This window comes from Rhinatrema bivittatum, chromosome 2 (assembly GCF_901001135.1).
Source record: "Rhinatrema bivittatum chromosome 2, aRhiBiv1.1, whole genome shotgun sequence".
NCBI lineage: Eukaryota > Metazoa > Chordata > Amphibia > Gymnophiona > Rhinatrematidae > Rhinatrema > Rhinatrema bivittatum.
In genome coordinates this window covers 720648679-720665627 of record NC_042616.1, presented here as the reverse complement: position 1 = coordinate 720665627, position 16949 = coordinate 720648679, and the positions used below count along the sequence as shown (strand labels likewise).

At 45.2% G+C, this 16949-nt stretch overlaps 1 protein-coding gene across 3 annotated transcripts in view; it reads right to left on the bottom strand.

The window, feature by feature from the left end:
- Positions 1-16949, bottom strand: part of SPAG1 (sperm associated antigen 1) — a 283883-nt gene that overhangs the window by 162016 nt on the left and 104918 nt on the right. For all 3 annotated transcript variants that reach the window (XM_029591799.1, XM_029591797.1, XM_029591798.1), the window contains exon 10: positions 1152-1299. In XM_029591799.1, coding sequence (XP_029447659.1) covers positions 1152-1299 — 148 coding nt within the window. The remainder of the gene's footprint in view (positions 1-1151; positions 1300-16949) is intronic.

Genomic DNA, 16949 nt, shown 5'->3' with positions numbered 1-16949 from the left:
GAGAGGGTCGGTTGGCTCTACAGGGTTCTTATCCAGCAGGGAACGTGCTGTGTGCTGCACGTGAAGTAAAATATGGTGACCTTTAACACTGCAATTTAAATCCTTGTACCCATCATTTACATAGTAACACAGTAATGACAGCAGAAAAGAACCAAATGGTCCATCTAGTCTGCTTAGCAAGCTTCTTATGGTAATATCTGCCATGCTGTGTAAGTTACCCCCATGTTTCTCTTTTACTGGGTGGTGAGCCTTTTTGAAAATTCAAACAGTGCTGCTTGCCGTGCATTGCTTATGGACTTGGTCGTTGAAGCAGTCTTGTGCTTTTTTCTCTTATGTTTGCGTATCAGTACCGCAGACTGTAAAAGTCTGGGCCTGTGTTGGTGGTCATTTGAATCCAATTCCTCTCCCCCCTCCCCCCCCCAATCCAAAGCAGAGAGTGATACTGCAGTTGCATCAAAGACATCGAGGCTTATTAGTTAAGGGTAGTAATCCCATGCACTTTGTTAAGAGAAGTAATTGCTACTCCATGCAGGTTACCCCATCAGTTCCCCAGACTGTAAAAGTTAGGGCCCTCGTCAGTTGGTGTCTGAATCCAATACTCTTTTCCCCCTGCCACTGCAGTTGAGAGCATTGTTGCAGTTGCATCAAGGCTTATTGTTTAAGAGTAGTAATCCCCATACCTTCTGTTAAAGATAGTAATCGCCACACCAGCAAGTTTCCCCCATGCACCCTTTTCTTTATTTCCATTCTCTAACCTTTAGGGATCCACAGTGTTTATCCCATGGATTGCAGCTGTGCGCCCCCCCTCCTTCTCCCACCAGCCCCCTGCTTAAAGGGCTCATCTCACCGTTGATCTCACAAGGAAAGATTTTCTAAGGAACAGAAAAGAGGGGTAGGGGTAGGCCAGTGGACCAAGTCTTCTGTTTGTGTGTGGTGCAAAGTGGGTAGGGGGACATGGCATTATGTTATGCTCAGGGTCTGGGCTCTTAGCCTGGGCCCTCATATTAAAATCTTGAAAAAGGAAAATAATCGTAATTTGACTGAATGATTGTTATTGCCTTGAATTACAAATAATTACAGTATGAACAAAATGCAGTTCTCATGTGAAAAGATTAATATTAAAGATAAACATATACTGGATAAAATTTTACTTTTCTCTCTCTTGCTCTGTCCATTGTTTCCGTTTCCATTTCCAGTCTCCTCATCAGAATCTTCTATGTCTTGAATAAGAATCCGTTTTCCTTTGCTTTGGGTCATATTCAAGTCTTGCAGCTTTTGTTCAACTTCATATAGTATAGTCTAGTGTTGAGTCACAAAAGGAAAATAAATTAATGTATTGGATGATATCCTGAATAAACAAGAACTACTTGAGCACATTCATGGTTAGGCTACCCAATTCAAAAGTTTATTTTTTCTTATGTTTCAAGTGGAGTCTGACTAGTATATTCAATTGCAGAAATTACTTACCTGATAATTTCGTTTTCCTGAGTGTAGACAGATGGACTCAGGACCGGTGGGTTATGCTCCCCTGCCAGCAGATGGAGATGGAGCAAGCTGATGTCATAGTATATATATTCCTGCAGTGACCCTAGTCTGCCAGTATTCTCTTCAAAAGCAACTGTGGGCAGACTAGTAAAAAAACTTGATAAAAACAGTTAACCATAACTGTACTCAACCAACAATAAACAATGAACTCAAGTAAGAACATAGGTACCCCAAGCTAGGGACTGGATGAACCCTTACCAATAATCCCTTGGGATACGAATCTCCATAGGAGGACCACTGATACAACAGCTCACCTTTAAAAAGGAGATAGTGCAGCTTTTAAACTAGAACAAAGGGGAAAGCCGACAGTCGCTCAGCAACACATGGTTCGGAGGGAGGTATCTTCAAAGGATACTAATGACGCATTAGAATTAGGGCATCCCAACAGTGAGGTTTCAATAATAAGAAAAGTACTCCAAGTGCCTGTAATTAAAAACTCACCTGAGCTAAAAGATTCCAATTTATCCCTATCAATTAAAAAGCAGAATGAAAATATAAACAAAAACCACACTTTGAAATGTTTGTATCCTAATGCCAGAAGTCTAAGAAGATGAGAGAATGAGAATGTTTAGCAGTGAATGATGACATAAACTTAACTGGCATCTCAGAGACGTGGAAGGAGGATAACCAATGTGACAATGTTATATCGGGATACAAATTATATCGCAATGACAGAGAGGAGCATCTGGGAGGCAGGATGGTGCTTTATGTCCGGGATGGCATAGAGTCCAACAGGATAAAGATCCTGCATGAGACTAAATGCACAATCAAATCTTTATGGGTAGAAATCTCTTGTGTGTTGGGGAAGAATGTAGTGATAGGAGCACCTGGCCAAGATGGTGAAACAGACAGCAAAATGCTAAGAGAAATTAGAGAAGCTAACCAAATTGGTAGTGCAGTAATAACGGGAGATTTCAATTACCCCAAAATTGACTGGGTAAATGTAATATCAGGACATGCTAGAGAGATAAAGTGCCTCGATGGAATAAATGACAGTTTTATGGAGCAATTGGTTCTGGAACCAACGAGAGAGGGAGCAATTTTAGAACTAATTCTTAGTGGAGCATAGGATTTGGTGAGAGAGGTAACGGTGGGGCCACTTGGCAATAGTGATCATAATATGATCAAATTTGAATTAATGGCTGGAAGGGGGACAGTAGGTAAATCCATGGCTTTAGCGCTAAACTTTCAAAAGGGAAACTTTGCTAAAATGAGAAAAATAGCTAGAAAAAAACTGAAAGGAGCAACTACAAATGTAAAAAGTGTGCAAGAGGCTTGGACACTGTTAAAAAATACCATCCTAGAAGCACAGTCCAGATGTAGTCCACACATTATGAAAGGTGGAAGGGAGGCAAAACGATTTTTGGCATGGTTAAAAGGTGAGGTGAAATAGGCTATTTTAGCCAAAAGATCTTCATTCAAAAACTGGAAGAAGGATCCAACAGAAGAGAATAGGATAAAGCATAAGCATTGGCAAGTTAAATGTAAGACATTGATAAACAGGCTAAGAAAGAATTTGAAAAGAAGTTGGCTGCAGAGGCAAAACTCACAGTAAAAACATTTTAGAATATATCCAAAGCAGAAAGCTTGGGAGGGAGTCAGGTGGATCGTAGATGATCGAGGGGTTAAAGGGGCACTTAGAGAAGATAAGGCCATCATGGAAAGACTAAACGATTTCTTTGCTTCGGTGTTTACTGAAGAGGATGTTAGGGAGATACCCATTTCAGAGAACGTTTTCATGGGTAATGATTCAGATGAACTGAACCAAATCATGGTGAACGTAGAAAATGTGGTAGGCCTGATTGACAAACTGAAGAGTAGAAAATCATCTGAATGGATGGTATACACCTCAGGGCTCTGAAGGAACTCAAAAATGAAATTTCAGATCTATTAGTAAAAATTTGTAACCTATCATTAAAATCATCCATTGTACCTCAAGACTGGAGGGTGGCTAATGTAACCCCAATATTTAAAAAGGGCTCCAGGAGCGATCCGGGAAATTACAGACCAGTTAGCCTGACTTCAGTGCCAGGAAAAATAGTGGAAAGTGTTCTAAAGATCAAAATCACAGAACATATAGAAAGACATGGTTTATTGGAACAAAGTCAGCATGGCTTTACCCAAGGCAAATCTTGCCTCACAAATCTGCTACACTTTTTTGAAGGGGTTAATAAACATGTAGATAAAGGTGAACCGGTAGATGTAGTGTATTTGGATTTTCAGAAGGCAACTGACAAAGTTCCTCATGAGAGGCTTCTAAGAAAAGTAAAAAGTCATGAGATAGGTGGCGATGTGCTTTCGTGCATTATAAATTGGTTAAAAGACAGGAAACAGATAGTAGGATTAAATGGACAATTTTTTCAGTGGAAAAGGGTAAACAGTGGAGTGCCTCAAGGATCTGTACTAAGACCCATGCTTTTCAATATAATTAAATCAAATTTGATTTAATGACTGGAAAAGGAACAGTGTGCAAATCCAAGGCTCTCGTGCTAAACTTTCAAAAGGGAAACTTTGATAAAATGAGAAAAATTGTTAGAAAAAAACTGAAAGGAGCAGCTACAAAAGTAAAAAATGTCCAAGAGGCGTGGTCATTGTTAAAAAATACCATTCTAGAAGCACAGTCCAGATGTATTCCACACATTAAGAAAGGTGGAAAGAAGGCAAAACGATTACCGGCATGGTTAAAAGGGGAGGTGAAAGAAGCTATTTTAGCCAAAAGATCTTCATTCAAAAATTGGAAGAAGGATCCAACAGAAGAAAATAGGATAAAGCATAAACATCGGCAAGTTAAATGTAAGACATTGATAAGACAGGCTAAGAGAGAATTTGAAAAGAAGTTGGCTGTAGAGGCAAAAACTCACAGTAAAAACTTTTTTAAATATATCCGAAGCAGAAAGCCAGTGAGGGAGTCAGTTGGACCGTTAGATGATCGAGGGGTTAAAGGGGCACTTAGAGAAGATAAGGCCATCGCGGAAAGATTAAATTATTTCTTTGCTTCGGTGTTTACTGAAGAGGATGTTGGGGAGGTACCCGTAATGGAGAAGGTTTTCATGGGTAATGATTCAGATGGACTAAATCAAATCACGGTGAACCTAGAAGATGTGGTAGGCCTGATTGACAAACTGAAGAGTAGTAAATCACCTGGACCGGATGGTATACACCCCAGAGTTCTGAAGGAACTAAAAAATGAAATTTCAGACCTATTAGTAAAAATTTGTAACTTATCATTAAAATCATCCATTGTACCTGAAGACTGGAGGATAGCAAATGTAACCCCAATATTTAAAAAGGGCTCCAGGGGCGATCCGGGAAACTACAGACCGGTTAGCCTGACTTCAGTGCCAGGAAAAATAGTGGAAAGTGTTCTAAACATCAAAATCACAGAACATATAGAAAGACATGGTTTAATGGAACAAAGTCAGCATGGCTTTACCCAGGGCAAGTCTTGCCTCACAAATCTGCTTCACTTTTTTTGAAGGAGTTAATAAACATGTGGATAAAGGTGAACCGGTAGATATAGTATACTTGGTTTTTCAGAAGGCGTTTGACAAAGTTCCTCATGAGAGGCTTCTAGGAAAAGTAAAAAGTCATGGGATAGGTGGTGATGTCCTTTCGTGGATTGCAAACTGGCTAAAAGACAGGAAACAGAGAGTAGGATTAAATGGGCAATTTTCTCAGTGGAAGGGAGTGGACAGTGGAGTGCCTCAGGGATCTGTATTGGGACCCTTACTGTTCAATATATTTATAAATGATCTGGAAAGAAATACGACGAGTGAGATAATCAAATTTGCAGATGACACAAAATTGTTCAGAGTAGTTAAATCACAAGCAGATTGTGATAAATTGCAGGAAGACCTTGTGAGACTGGAAAATTGGGCATCCAAATGGCAGATGAAATTTAATGTGGATAAGTGCAAGGTGATGCATATAGGGAAAAATAACCCATGCTATAATTACACGATGTTGGGTTCCATTTTAGGTGCTACAACCCAAGAAAGAGATCTAGGTGTCATAGTGGATAACACATTGAAATCGTCGGTTCAGTGTGCTGCGGCAGTCAAAAAAGCAAACAGAATGTTGGGAATTATTAGAAAAGGAATGATGAATAAAACGGAAAATGTCATAATGCCTCTGTATCGCTCCATGGTGAGACCGCACCTTGAATACTGTGTACAATTCTGGTCGCCGCATCTCAAAAAAGATATAATTGCGATGGAGAAGGTACAGAGAAGGGCTACCAAAATGATAAGGGGAATGGAACAACTCCCCTATGAGGAAAGACTAAAGAGGTTAGGACTTTTCAGCTTGGAGAAGAGACGACTGAGGGGGGATATGATAGAGGTGTTTAAAATCACGAGAGGTCTAGAACGGGTTAGATGTGAATCGGTTATTTACTCTTTCGGATAGTAGAAAGACTAGGGGACACTCCATGAAGTTAGCATGGGGCACATTTAAAACTAATCGGAGAAAAGTTCTTTTTTACTCAACGCACAATTAAACTCTGGAATTTGTTGCCAGAGAATGTGGTTCGTGCAGTTAGTATAGCTGTGTTTAAAAAAGGATTGGATAAGTTCTTGGAGGAGAAGTCCATTACCTGCTATTAAGTTCACTTAGAGAATAGCCACTGCCATTAGCAATGGTTACATGGTATAGACTTAGTTTTTGGGTACTTGCCAGGTTCTTATGGCCTGGATTGGCTCCTGTTGGAAACAGGATGCTGGGCTTGATGGACCCTTGGTCTGACCCAGTATGGCATTTTCTTATGTTCTTATGTTCTTATAAATGATCTGGAAAGGAATACGAGTGAGGTAATCAAATTTGCAGATGACACAAAATTAATCAGAGTAGTTAAATCACAAGCAGATTGTGATAAATTGCAGGAGGACCTTGTGAGACTGGAAAATTGGGCATCCAAATGGCAGATGAAATTTAATGTGGACAAGTGCAAGGTGATGAATATAGAGAAAACTAACCCATGCTGTAGTTACACGATGTTAGGTTCCATATTAGGAGCTACCACCCAGGAAAGAGATCTAGGCTTCATAGTGGATAATACATTGACATTGTCGGCTCATTGTGCTGCGGCAGTCAAAAAAGCAAACAGATTGTTAGGAATTATTAGGAAGGGAATGGTGAATAAAACAGAAAATGTCATAATGCTTCTATATCGCTCCATGTGAGACCGCACCTTGAGTACTGTGTACAATTCTGGTCGCCATATCTCAAAAGAGATATAGTTGTAATGGAGAAGGTACAGAGAAGGGCGACCAAAATGATAAAGGGGATGGAACAGCTCCCCTATGAGGAAGACTAAAGAGGTTAGGGCTGTTCAGCTTGGAGAAGAGAAGGCTAAGGGGGGATATGATAGAGGTCTTTAAAATCATGAGAGGTCTAGAACAGGTAAATGTGAATCGGTTATTTACTCTTTCGGATAATAGAAGGACTAGGGGGCACTCCATGAAGTTAGCATGTAGCACATTTTAAACTAATCTGAGAAAATTATTTTTTACTCCATGCATAATTAAACTTTGGAATTGCCAGGGGATCTGGTTAGTGCAATTAGTGTAGCTGGGTTTAAAAAAGGTTTGGATAAGTGTTATGAATTTTCCTGCCCGCGGGTCCCCCCGCGAGCAGGCACGGACTCACCATGCAGCAATCTTCGCTGATGCGGCAGGAAGCCGCCATCGGCCCACCCACGTGGCCAGGAGGCCGCCCTGCTTGTTTCTTCCCTCCGCGGTCGGAGCCGCAGCCTCCCACGGGGCAGGGACGCCCCCGACGCGATCGCCATCTTCGCGGCGTTTAGGCCGCAGCCCCGGGCTTGATTAGCGGCAGGAGCCGCCCCTGGGGCCTCCCGCAGCGGCTGGAGCCGCTGCCGATGCTGGTGCCTGTGTCCAGGCTCTCCCCTGCCTTCTCTTCTAGCGTCTGACGCCAGACGCTGTGCAGGCCGCTGTCCGCGGTCCTGCACAGCCCTGCTCCTGCTTCCCTAGACGCGCGGCCGCGTCGCTCTACCCTATTTAAAGGGCCAGACACAGGAACTGTCTGGGCCCCACCTTGTGGACTACTTCCTGCCTGAGCCCTATATAGGGCTGCTTCGTTCATTCTGCCGTGCCTTGCATCGTCGTTGGTCTTCACCCTGGAGGCTCCTGCCTGCCAGGGCCCTTGTAAGGTCTTTTTCTCGGAGCTCCGCACCCTGATGTCTCGTTCCATGTTCCACGTCTTCGCCTGAGGTCCATGTCCAGGTGTCTTCAGTCTTCGTCCTGGTGTTCCTGCCTTTCTGACGTTCTTCCCTTCACTCCGCCTCGTCCTCGCTCTGGAGCCTTCTGGTACCGGTAGGCAGCGGGTCCCTCAGATGCAGTATTCCTGGGTGGACTAGGCTGCCGGTGGACGGTCGTCCTGTGCTCCTGAGCCGTGAAGCCTGTTGTGTCTTCCTGCGCTGTCCCGCTCCCGTCGTGGTCCGCGACCAGCCTTGGGGCTGTGTAGGGCGCGTAACGGACAGGGTGGTCCGCGACTCAGTCCCGCGGGTGGCCTGAGTAGGGCGCCCTGAGAGACAGTGCCAATGTCCTTGCCCTGTGTTAGCCTTCTGATGCCATGTGTCTTGCCTCGGATGCCGTCTGCATCATCCCAGCCATGTATCCTCGTCTTGGATGCCGTCTGCATCATCCTAGTCAAGTGTCTCGTCTGCGATGCCGTCCGCATCGATCCTGGTGTCTTGTATCCACAGCCCTGGTGTCACGTCTTCTGCCAAGTGTCTTCGTGCCATGTGATGCCGTTGCATCAACTCTAGTGTTTCCATGTCAAGGCCCGTCTGCCCTCAACCTCAGGCCAGGCCTGCTGCTCCATGCTGCTCGCAGCAGGTCCGAAAGGGCCCGGAATGGTCGGAGGATCATTCACCTTCCAACATCTTCGGATGTTTGGCCATGGGAGCTTGCCGGCCTGGCAGAGGGTAGAGTGTCCAGCCACACGGAGCCACCGTCAACCCTTGGTTCGGCCCTGGATGGCCGGGGTTGGGCTGAGGCCCATGGGCACACTAAACCACCGGTACACAACAATAAGTTCTTGGAGGAGAAGTCCATTACGTGCTATTAATCAAGTTGATTTAGAAAATAGTCATTGCTATTACTAGCATCAGTAACATGGGATATACTTCATTTTTGGGTACTTGACAGGTACTTGTAGCCTGGATTGGCCACTGTTGGAAATAGGATGCTGGGCTTGATGGACTCTTAGTCTGACCCAGTATGGCAATTTCTTATGTTCTTAGTTGGCAGCCGAGGGCGGGAAGGTGAGTCCATCTGTCTACACTAAGGAAAACAAAATTATCAGGTAAGTAATTTCTCCATTTCCTAGAGTGTAGACAGAAGGACTCAGGACCAGTGGTATGTACCAAAGCTACTCCCGAACAGAGCACTGCACATGCAAAGGCTGCATCCTCCCGGGCCTGCACATCCAGATGATAAAACCTGGAAAAGGTGTGTAAGCAGGACCACGTTGCAGCTTGGCAAATGTCGACGGGAGCTCTAGTGGAATGAGCCCTAACCTGAGTAGGCAACGGCTTTTCATCATCCACATATGCGGCCATGATCACCTCCTTAATCCAGTGAGCTATCGTAGCCCGCGAAGTTGGTTTGCCCTTCTTCTTTCCATCATAAAGGACAAACAGACTATCTGACTTTCATAAAGGCTCAGAAACCTCCAAAAAACGCACGACAAGTCTCTTGACATCCAAGGAACGCAAGAGGCAATACTCCTCTGCGTCCTCGACCTTATCCAGGGATGTCAAAACAAATGGACTGATTCAAATGAAACTCCGAGACCACCTTAGGCAAGAAGGATGAACAGTATGCAACGGCAACACCCCTGGAGTCTCCCAAAGGAATGGTTCCTGGCAAGACAAGGCCTGCAATTCAGAAATGTGATGCACAGAACAAATAGCCACCAGGAACACTGTCTTCAGGGTCAATAACTGCAAGGAAAGGCTATGTAGCAGTCAAAACGTAGGGCCCGCTAAAAAAATCCAGCTCCAGGTTAAGACTCCACAAAGGAACCGGCAACTGCAAGGGAAGCTGAAGGTGCTCCACTCCCTTCAAGACATGGGCCACATCAGGATGGGAAGATAGGGAGATATCACTTACCGTGCTTCCGAAAATGTAAGAGCCAAAACCTGAACCTTCAAGGAATTAAAGGCCAATCCCTTATTCAACCTATCCCGCAAAAAATCCAGTATAAGCAGGATCTTAACTGAACGAGGAAGAACACAATGTTCCTTGCACCAGGCCTCACTTTCCAAACCCTTACATATGCTAGAGAAGTGAAGAACTTCCAAGCGCAGAGTAAGGTAGCAATCACTGCAGAAGAATATTCACACTTCAACAGGCAAGCCCTCTCAAAGACCAAACCTAAGACAGAACAGAGCCAGGTCCTCATGAAGCACCGGCCCCCTACTGCAACAGATCCATGTGCGGTGGAAGACGAAGCTATTCCTCCACCAGGAGTCTCCACAAATCCGCATACTACGGATGCCTGGGCCAATCCAGAGCCACCAGAAGTACTAGCCCCCTGTGGATTTCAATTCTGTGAATGACCTTGCTCAGCATGGGCCATGGAGGAAAGGCATAAAGCAACTCGTCTTCCAGCTAGACCTGTACGAGAGCATCAATGCCTAGGTACCATGGATCTCTCCTGCGAGGAACCTTCGCATTGCGAAAAGTCGCCAGCAGGTCTAGGGATGGAAGGCCCCAGCGATCCACTATCAGCTGAAACGCCTCGGTGGACAACACCCATTCTCCAGGGTCAGACTCTCTCTGCTGAGAAAGTCTGCTTATATGTTGTCTTTTCCTGCGATGTGAGGCCGAGATCATCTGAAGATGTCCTGCCCATTCCATAAGTTGGTCTATTTCCTGCGACACTTACCAGCTCTCGGTTCCTCCTTGGAGACTGATGTAGGCCACTGTCATTGTACTGTCCGATATCATTCTGATCGCTCGACCCAGTAGTCTGTGGCTGAACTGCAAGCATGCCAATCTGACCACCTGGGCTTCCAGGCAATTGATATTCCAGAGAGCCTCTTTGGCGTCCAACGTCCCTGGGCCATCAGTTCCTGACAGTGAGCTCTCCAATCCTGGAGACTCGCATTTGTTGTGAGCACCAACCAGTTCGGGGAGGACAAGGAAACTCCTTTTCAAATGAGCCTCCTGCAACCACCAATGGAGGTAAGAGCAGATTTCCATCGGCAAGTGGAGCCGAACTGATTAGTGCTGAGACTGCAGGTTCCAATGAGACAGCAGTGAGCGCTGAAGAGGACACATATGCACCCTCGCCCATTGCACCACTTCCAGAGCTGCCGCCAAACTGAGCACTATATATAGCTCCACACCATCGGGTTAACAGTGTTCACCAACTGACGCATCTGATACATCAACTTTTGGATCCATTTACCAGTAGAAAAATCTTGCCCAGCCTTGTGTCGAAGTGAACTCCCAGATACTCCAACAACTGAGAAGGCCGGAGACTGCTCTTGGCCAGGTTCACCACGCAAACAAGCTCCTGCAGCAAGGAAATTACTTTGTTGGTCACCAAAACTGCTCTCTGCCAAAGACTTGGCCTGAATCATCTAGTCGTCCAAGTATGGGTTCACCAGGATCCCAACTTTTCTCAACACTGCTACCATGACTACCATAACCTTGGAAAATGTTCTGGGGGTGTGTGGCCAGATCAAAGGGCAGCGCCCAAAACTGATAATGGTGACCCAGCACCACAAAGCATAGAAAACAGTGCTCCAAACAGATAGGAATATGAAGGTAAGCCTTGGACAGATCCAGGGAGGTGAGAAACTCCCCCGATTGTACGGCTATTATCACAGATCGTAAGGTTTCCATGTGAAAATGAGTCACCCGCAGATGACAGTTGACACTCTTGAGGTCCAGGATTGGACAAAAGGAACTTTCTTACAACAAAATTAATGGAATAGCGCCCCATATTTTCCTGAGATGTAGGCCGACACTGCTGAAGACATCGTGCGCATGGAGGTATGCAGGAGATCGTACAAAGCATCCGCTGTATAAGCTACTGCCACCTCCATGCGGACCGCCTATTCTGCCTCTGCTGGGGGAAACTCCTAAGTTGTGAGCAATTGTTGAACCCATCTAAGGGTAGCTCTCTGCATGAGACTACTACAGACGGCTGCTCCCACGCTGAGCGCAGATACCTCAAAAATCCGTTTGAGGAGAATCTCCAGCTTCCAATCCTGGAGATCCTTAAGAGCTGCCACTCCCGTCACTGGAATCATTGTGCGCTTGGCGATGGCTGACATGGCCACGTCCACCTTAGGGATCTTAAGAAGATCTAAGGACTCGTCCGGAAGTGGGTAAAGCTTTTCCATGGCCCTACTAACCTGTAGAGTGGCCTCAGGCGCATCCCATTCCTGGGTCATAAGCTTCAAGAGCATCGGGTGAAAAAAAAAGTTCTAGAAGGAGCCAGAAGACCCGACAAAACAGGATCCCCCGAAGAAGTATCCGCCACTGGTTGCAGAGCCTGAATATCCAGTTCCGCTAGCACATGAGGAATCAAAGGGTCCAGCTCCTCCCTGTGAAATAACCAGAGCACCTGCGGGTCATCCCCTTCAACTGGAGCGGAATTGTCAGTATCATCACTTGTGTCTACCGGGAAGGGATTCGGGAGCGCAGGCCCCGGGGGAATGGAGGGTGTTTGTACCACCAAGTCAGGGGCTGGACGGGGTAGCCAGGCCCTAGGAGCCCCCTGATCCTCTGCAGGCCTAGGGATCTTCGCAGGAGTATTCTGCCAATCCAAGTCTGCCTCTGCTTCTATATAAGCCTTGTGCTTAGTAAAACAAACTGTGATGAAAACGGGTGCTGCCTCTTTAAAGGCCCCCCCGGAGGCAAGGCTGGAGGAGGAGGAGAATCATGCCCTGAATCACGAGGCCTTTCAGGGCTCAACGTAGGCGGAGAAAGCGGAGGGAAATCCCCTCCCCTGAGCCCTGTGCAGCATTGGAGTCCGAGTCGGGTAAAATGGCAGCCGTTCCCGCAATTATCGGGGACGGGCAGGCCGTTGCTTTTGAGCCATCTGACTCCTTCCTAACCCGCACAACTGCGACAGAGCTAATCTTTTTCTTGCAATCGGCACCTGCGAAGGCCCTTCTCCCCCGGGGATACATCGGGAGCAGAGGTCTTCACGGGAGAGCCGTGCTGCTGGCTCTCCACAAGCTGCACACCGCGTTCCTCGCAGCATGGTAAGTTAAGCTGCGATCAAAAAGCAGCTGGGTAAAGAAAATTCACCCCCTCCAGGGGCCCGGGAGATCTGAGCAGGCTCGCTCTGCTTCTGAAATTTTTTAATTTTTTTTTTTAATATAGAGCTGTTCAACTAGGGGAATGCACGTTCCTGGGCTTAACTAATAATTAGTAGCTCCCACCAGAGGAATTAAACATCTCTGGAACTGTATGGGGGGAGGGACCGGCCACCGGTAAATCCCCCCAACTCACCGGGCTGTACCAAGATTCTCCGGGTATGAAGGCTGAAGGGCAGAAGCCCAGCCTTGCCTGCTATTATAAAATGATCTGTACTCTTTCCTGGTTTGTTTGTTTTTTTTATATTATGCTACTTACTACAAGTTAATCTAGACAAAGGCACTAAGGGTACAAGAACCTCTTCACTTATTAAGTAATCAAAAAGAATTTTGTAAAGGATCTGGAACGCAGGTTATGCCATCCTTCATCTGCTGGAATCAGAGAAATACTGAAGGATCGCAGGTGGCACACCGGGTTATCAGGGGTGCCTTTCATTTTTTTCTCTGACTCCATCTGCTGGAAGGGAGGCATAACCCAGTGGTCTGGACTGATCCTGGTACGTAGCGGGAACTTTACATTTTCTGAGTTCTTCTGAAAATGTATTCAACGGTCAGAAAGAGGTAATTAATGGGTTTAATCTTAAAATCCAATGACCTATTTAAGCAACTTCATGTATATGTCCTGAACCAACATGAAGGCATAAGTATGCTTACAATCTGTATCTGTACTACTACTTGGCTTCAGATTCTTTTCTTTTAAACTATTCAAGGGCTTCACAAAGCTCTCATTGATAATTCATATACGAAGTGATAAAATACAAGAACTCCTTGGAGATAAGGAGGTGGAAATAATCAATCTGCTTTGCTGTAATGTCCACAGATACTTATTAACACAGACGTTGCACTAAATTTCAAAAGCTTAAAGGCTAGAAATCTTTCACAGACAAATAACTATTTTTCACTATTTTTTTTAGATAAATGCTGTATCAGTATCTCTCAAACTAAGCCTTGCAGCACAACTAACTTTCATTAAGTGGGGAAAAGAAATGAGTGAGTTAATGCAGCTATTTGGAACTGTAGAAATGCTACATGGGGTGGAAATATTAGACAGGATGATGACAAAGGAGACTTGTGTCAACATTACAAGCAGCTGCACCTGAACAAATTGATGTGAACTCCGCATATCAATAAAAGATGTCTAGCAAAATTGCTTACCTTGTAATAGGTGTTATCCCAGGACAGCAGGATGTAGTCCTCACATATGGGTGACATCAGTAATGGAGCCCTATATACGGAAAAACTTCTATCAAAGTTTCTATGAAACTTCTGACTGGCACCAGTGTGCCCACTGAGCATGCCCAGCATGCCATGATATTCCCTGCCCAGGGGTCTCCCTTCAGTCTGTTTTGTAGCAATTAGCGTTAGCCAAAAATAAAATAATAAAACGTAACGTACCCAACTCCGCGGGGTGGCGGGTGGGTTTCGTGAGGACTACATCCTGCTGTCCTGGGATAACACCTATTACAAGGTAAGCAATTTTGCTTTATCCCAGGACAAGCAGGATGCTAGTCCTCACATATGGGTGATTAGCAAGCTAGAGGCTGAGTCATTTAGGATTGAGGCAACAGTGAAGTATTGTTGTTGAAATGAATCAGCCGAAGATCACAGCAGGTTGGTTGTAGAAGGAGTTAGGATTACACTGGAAACAAATTCTTTAAGACAGATTGTCCATAGGCTGAATCTTGTCTTCCTTCTTTGTCCAAACAATAGTGAGCTGCAAAGGTGTGAAGAGAACTCCATGTTGCTGCTTTACAAATGTCCAGAATAGGTACAGAGCGAAGGTGTGCTACTGAGGTTGACATCGCTCTGACTGTATGTGCTTTTACTCGCCATTGGAGAGTAAGGCCTGCTTTCTCATAACAAAACTGTATGCAGTCTGCTAGCCAGTTTGACAAAGTATGTTTACCCACTGCTTTACCAGGCTTGTTTGGATCATAAGATACAAATAGTTGACTAGATTTCCTTTGGACTGTGGTGCGGTTTATGTAGAAGGACAGTGCACGTTTACAGTCCAAAGTATGTAAGGCTCTTTCTCCTTGTTGAGAGTGAGGCCTTGGAAAAAATGTTGGTAAAACTATAGATTGGTTCATGTGGAATTCCGTGACTACTTTTGGAAGGAATTTAGGATGAGTACGGAGGACCACCCTGTCATGTAGGAACTTTGTAAAAGGTTCGTATGTGACAAGAGCTTGTAGTTCACTGACTCTTCTAGCTGATATAATGGCTATGAGGAATACAGTTTTCCATGTAAGATATTTAAGGTTGCAGGTATCTATGGGTTCGAATGGAGAATGCATGAGCCTGGCTAATACTACGTTCAGATCCCATTGTATGCTTGGGGAATGAAGTGGAGGTTTAAGGTGAGTTAAACCTTTCATAAATTTACTGACGAGAGGCTGTGTAGATAGGTGCGTCTTCCAGCTTGTTATGGTAAGCTGAGATTGCACTCAAATGTACTCTTATAGATGAAGTCCTAAGACCAGAGTCTGAAAGATGGTATAGGTAATCTAGTAGTGAGGTAGTGGGGCAAGTGAAGGGATCTAAAGATTTCTGAGTGCACCACAAAGTAAACAGTTTCCATTTGTAGGAATAATTCTTTCTAGTGGAAGGTTTATGTGAAGCTATCAGCACTTGAGATATAGTGGTTGGAAGGTTGACTGGTTGTAAGATCAAGCTTTCAACATCCATGCTGTCAGGGATAGGGATTGAAGGTTGGGATGGCGCAACCGACCTTGATCCTGAGTTATGAGATTGGGAGCTACTCCCAGGCGAATTGGATCCCTGACTGAGAGGTCTAGCAGTGTGGGAAACCATACCTGCCGAGGCCAGTATGGGGCTATGAATATCATGGTCCTCTTGTCTTGTTGAAGCTTCACTAGAGTTTTGGTTATGAGTGGTATCGGTGGATACGCATATAAGAGGCCTGAGTTCCAATGGCGAGCAAAGGCGTCCGTTGGTAGGTTGGTCTCCTGTTGTACCAGGGAGCAGTAATTGTTCACTTTGTAGTTCAGGTGAGATGCAAAGAGGTCCATTGTTGGTTGACCCCAGCGTTGGAAGATCTTGGTTGCTATCGTTGGATCCAAGGACCACTCGTGTGGTTGGAACTGACGACTGAGGCGATCGGCTATTACGTTGCGGATGCCTGCCAGGTAAGTGGCTTGAAGAAGAATGGAGTGGGCTAGGGCCCAGTCCCAAATCTGAGCTGCTTCTTGGCAAAGGAGGTAGGAACCCATTCCCCCTTGTTTGTTGATGTAACACTAACAGACCATCTTATCATGGGTATGGACAAGGGTCAATCCTTCCTACTGATACTCCTCGACCTCTTGGCGGCTTTCGACACCGTTAACCACTCCATCCTTATCAACCGACTAGCTGATATTGGGATAACAGGAACCGCCTTCAGATGGTTTGAATCTTTCCTCACAAACAGAGGCTTCAAGGTAAGAATCAATAATAAAGAATCCCCTCGCATCAATTCATCATTAGGAGTCCCCCAAGGCTCCTCCTTATCCCCTACTCTCTTCAATATATACCTCCTTCCCCTATGCCAACTTCTAACGAACCTAAACTTAAAACACTATCTTTACGTGGACGACGTCCAAATCCTGATCTCCATATCAGAGTCTATCACAAAAACTCTCAAGTTCTGGAACACCTGCCTCCAAGAAATCAACTCCCTCCTCACCAAGCTAAACTTAATACTCAATTCAGACAAAACCGAACTCCTCATCATCTCTCCTGATGACAGCAATACTACACAAATACCAACACCCAATCCCCTGGTCTCCCACGCAAGAGACTTGGGAGTACAAATCGACAACCGTCTAAATCTAAAAAAATTCATTAATCAAACCACCAAGGACTGCTTCTACAAACTGCAGGTACTAAAAAGAATTAAACCATTGCTGCACTTTCATGACTTCAGATCTGTACTCCAAGCAGTTTTATTCTCCAAAATAGACTACTGCAACTCTATCTTGCTTGGTCTCCCCGTCTCCTCTACCAAACCGCTGCAGATGCTACAAAATGCAGCAGCCAGAATCCT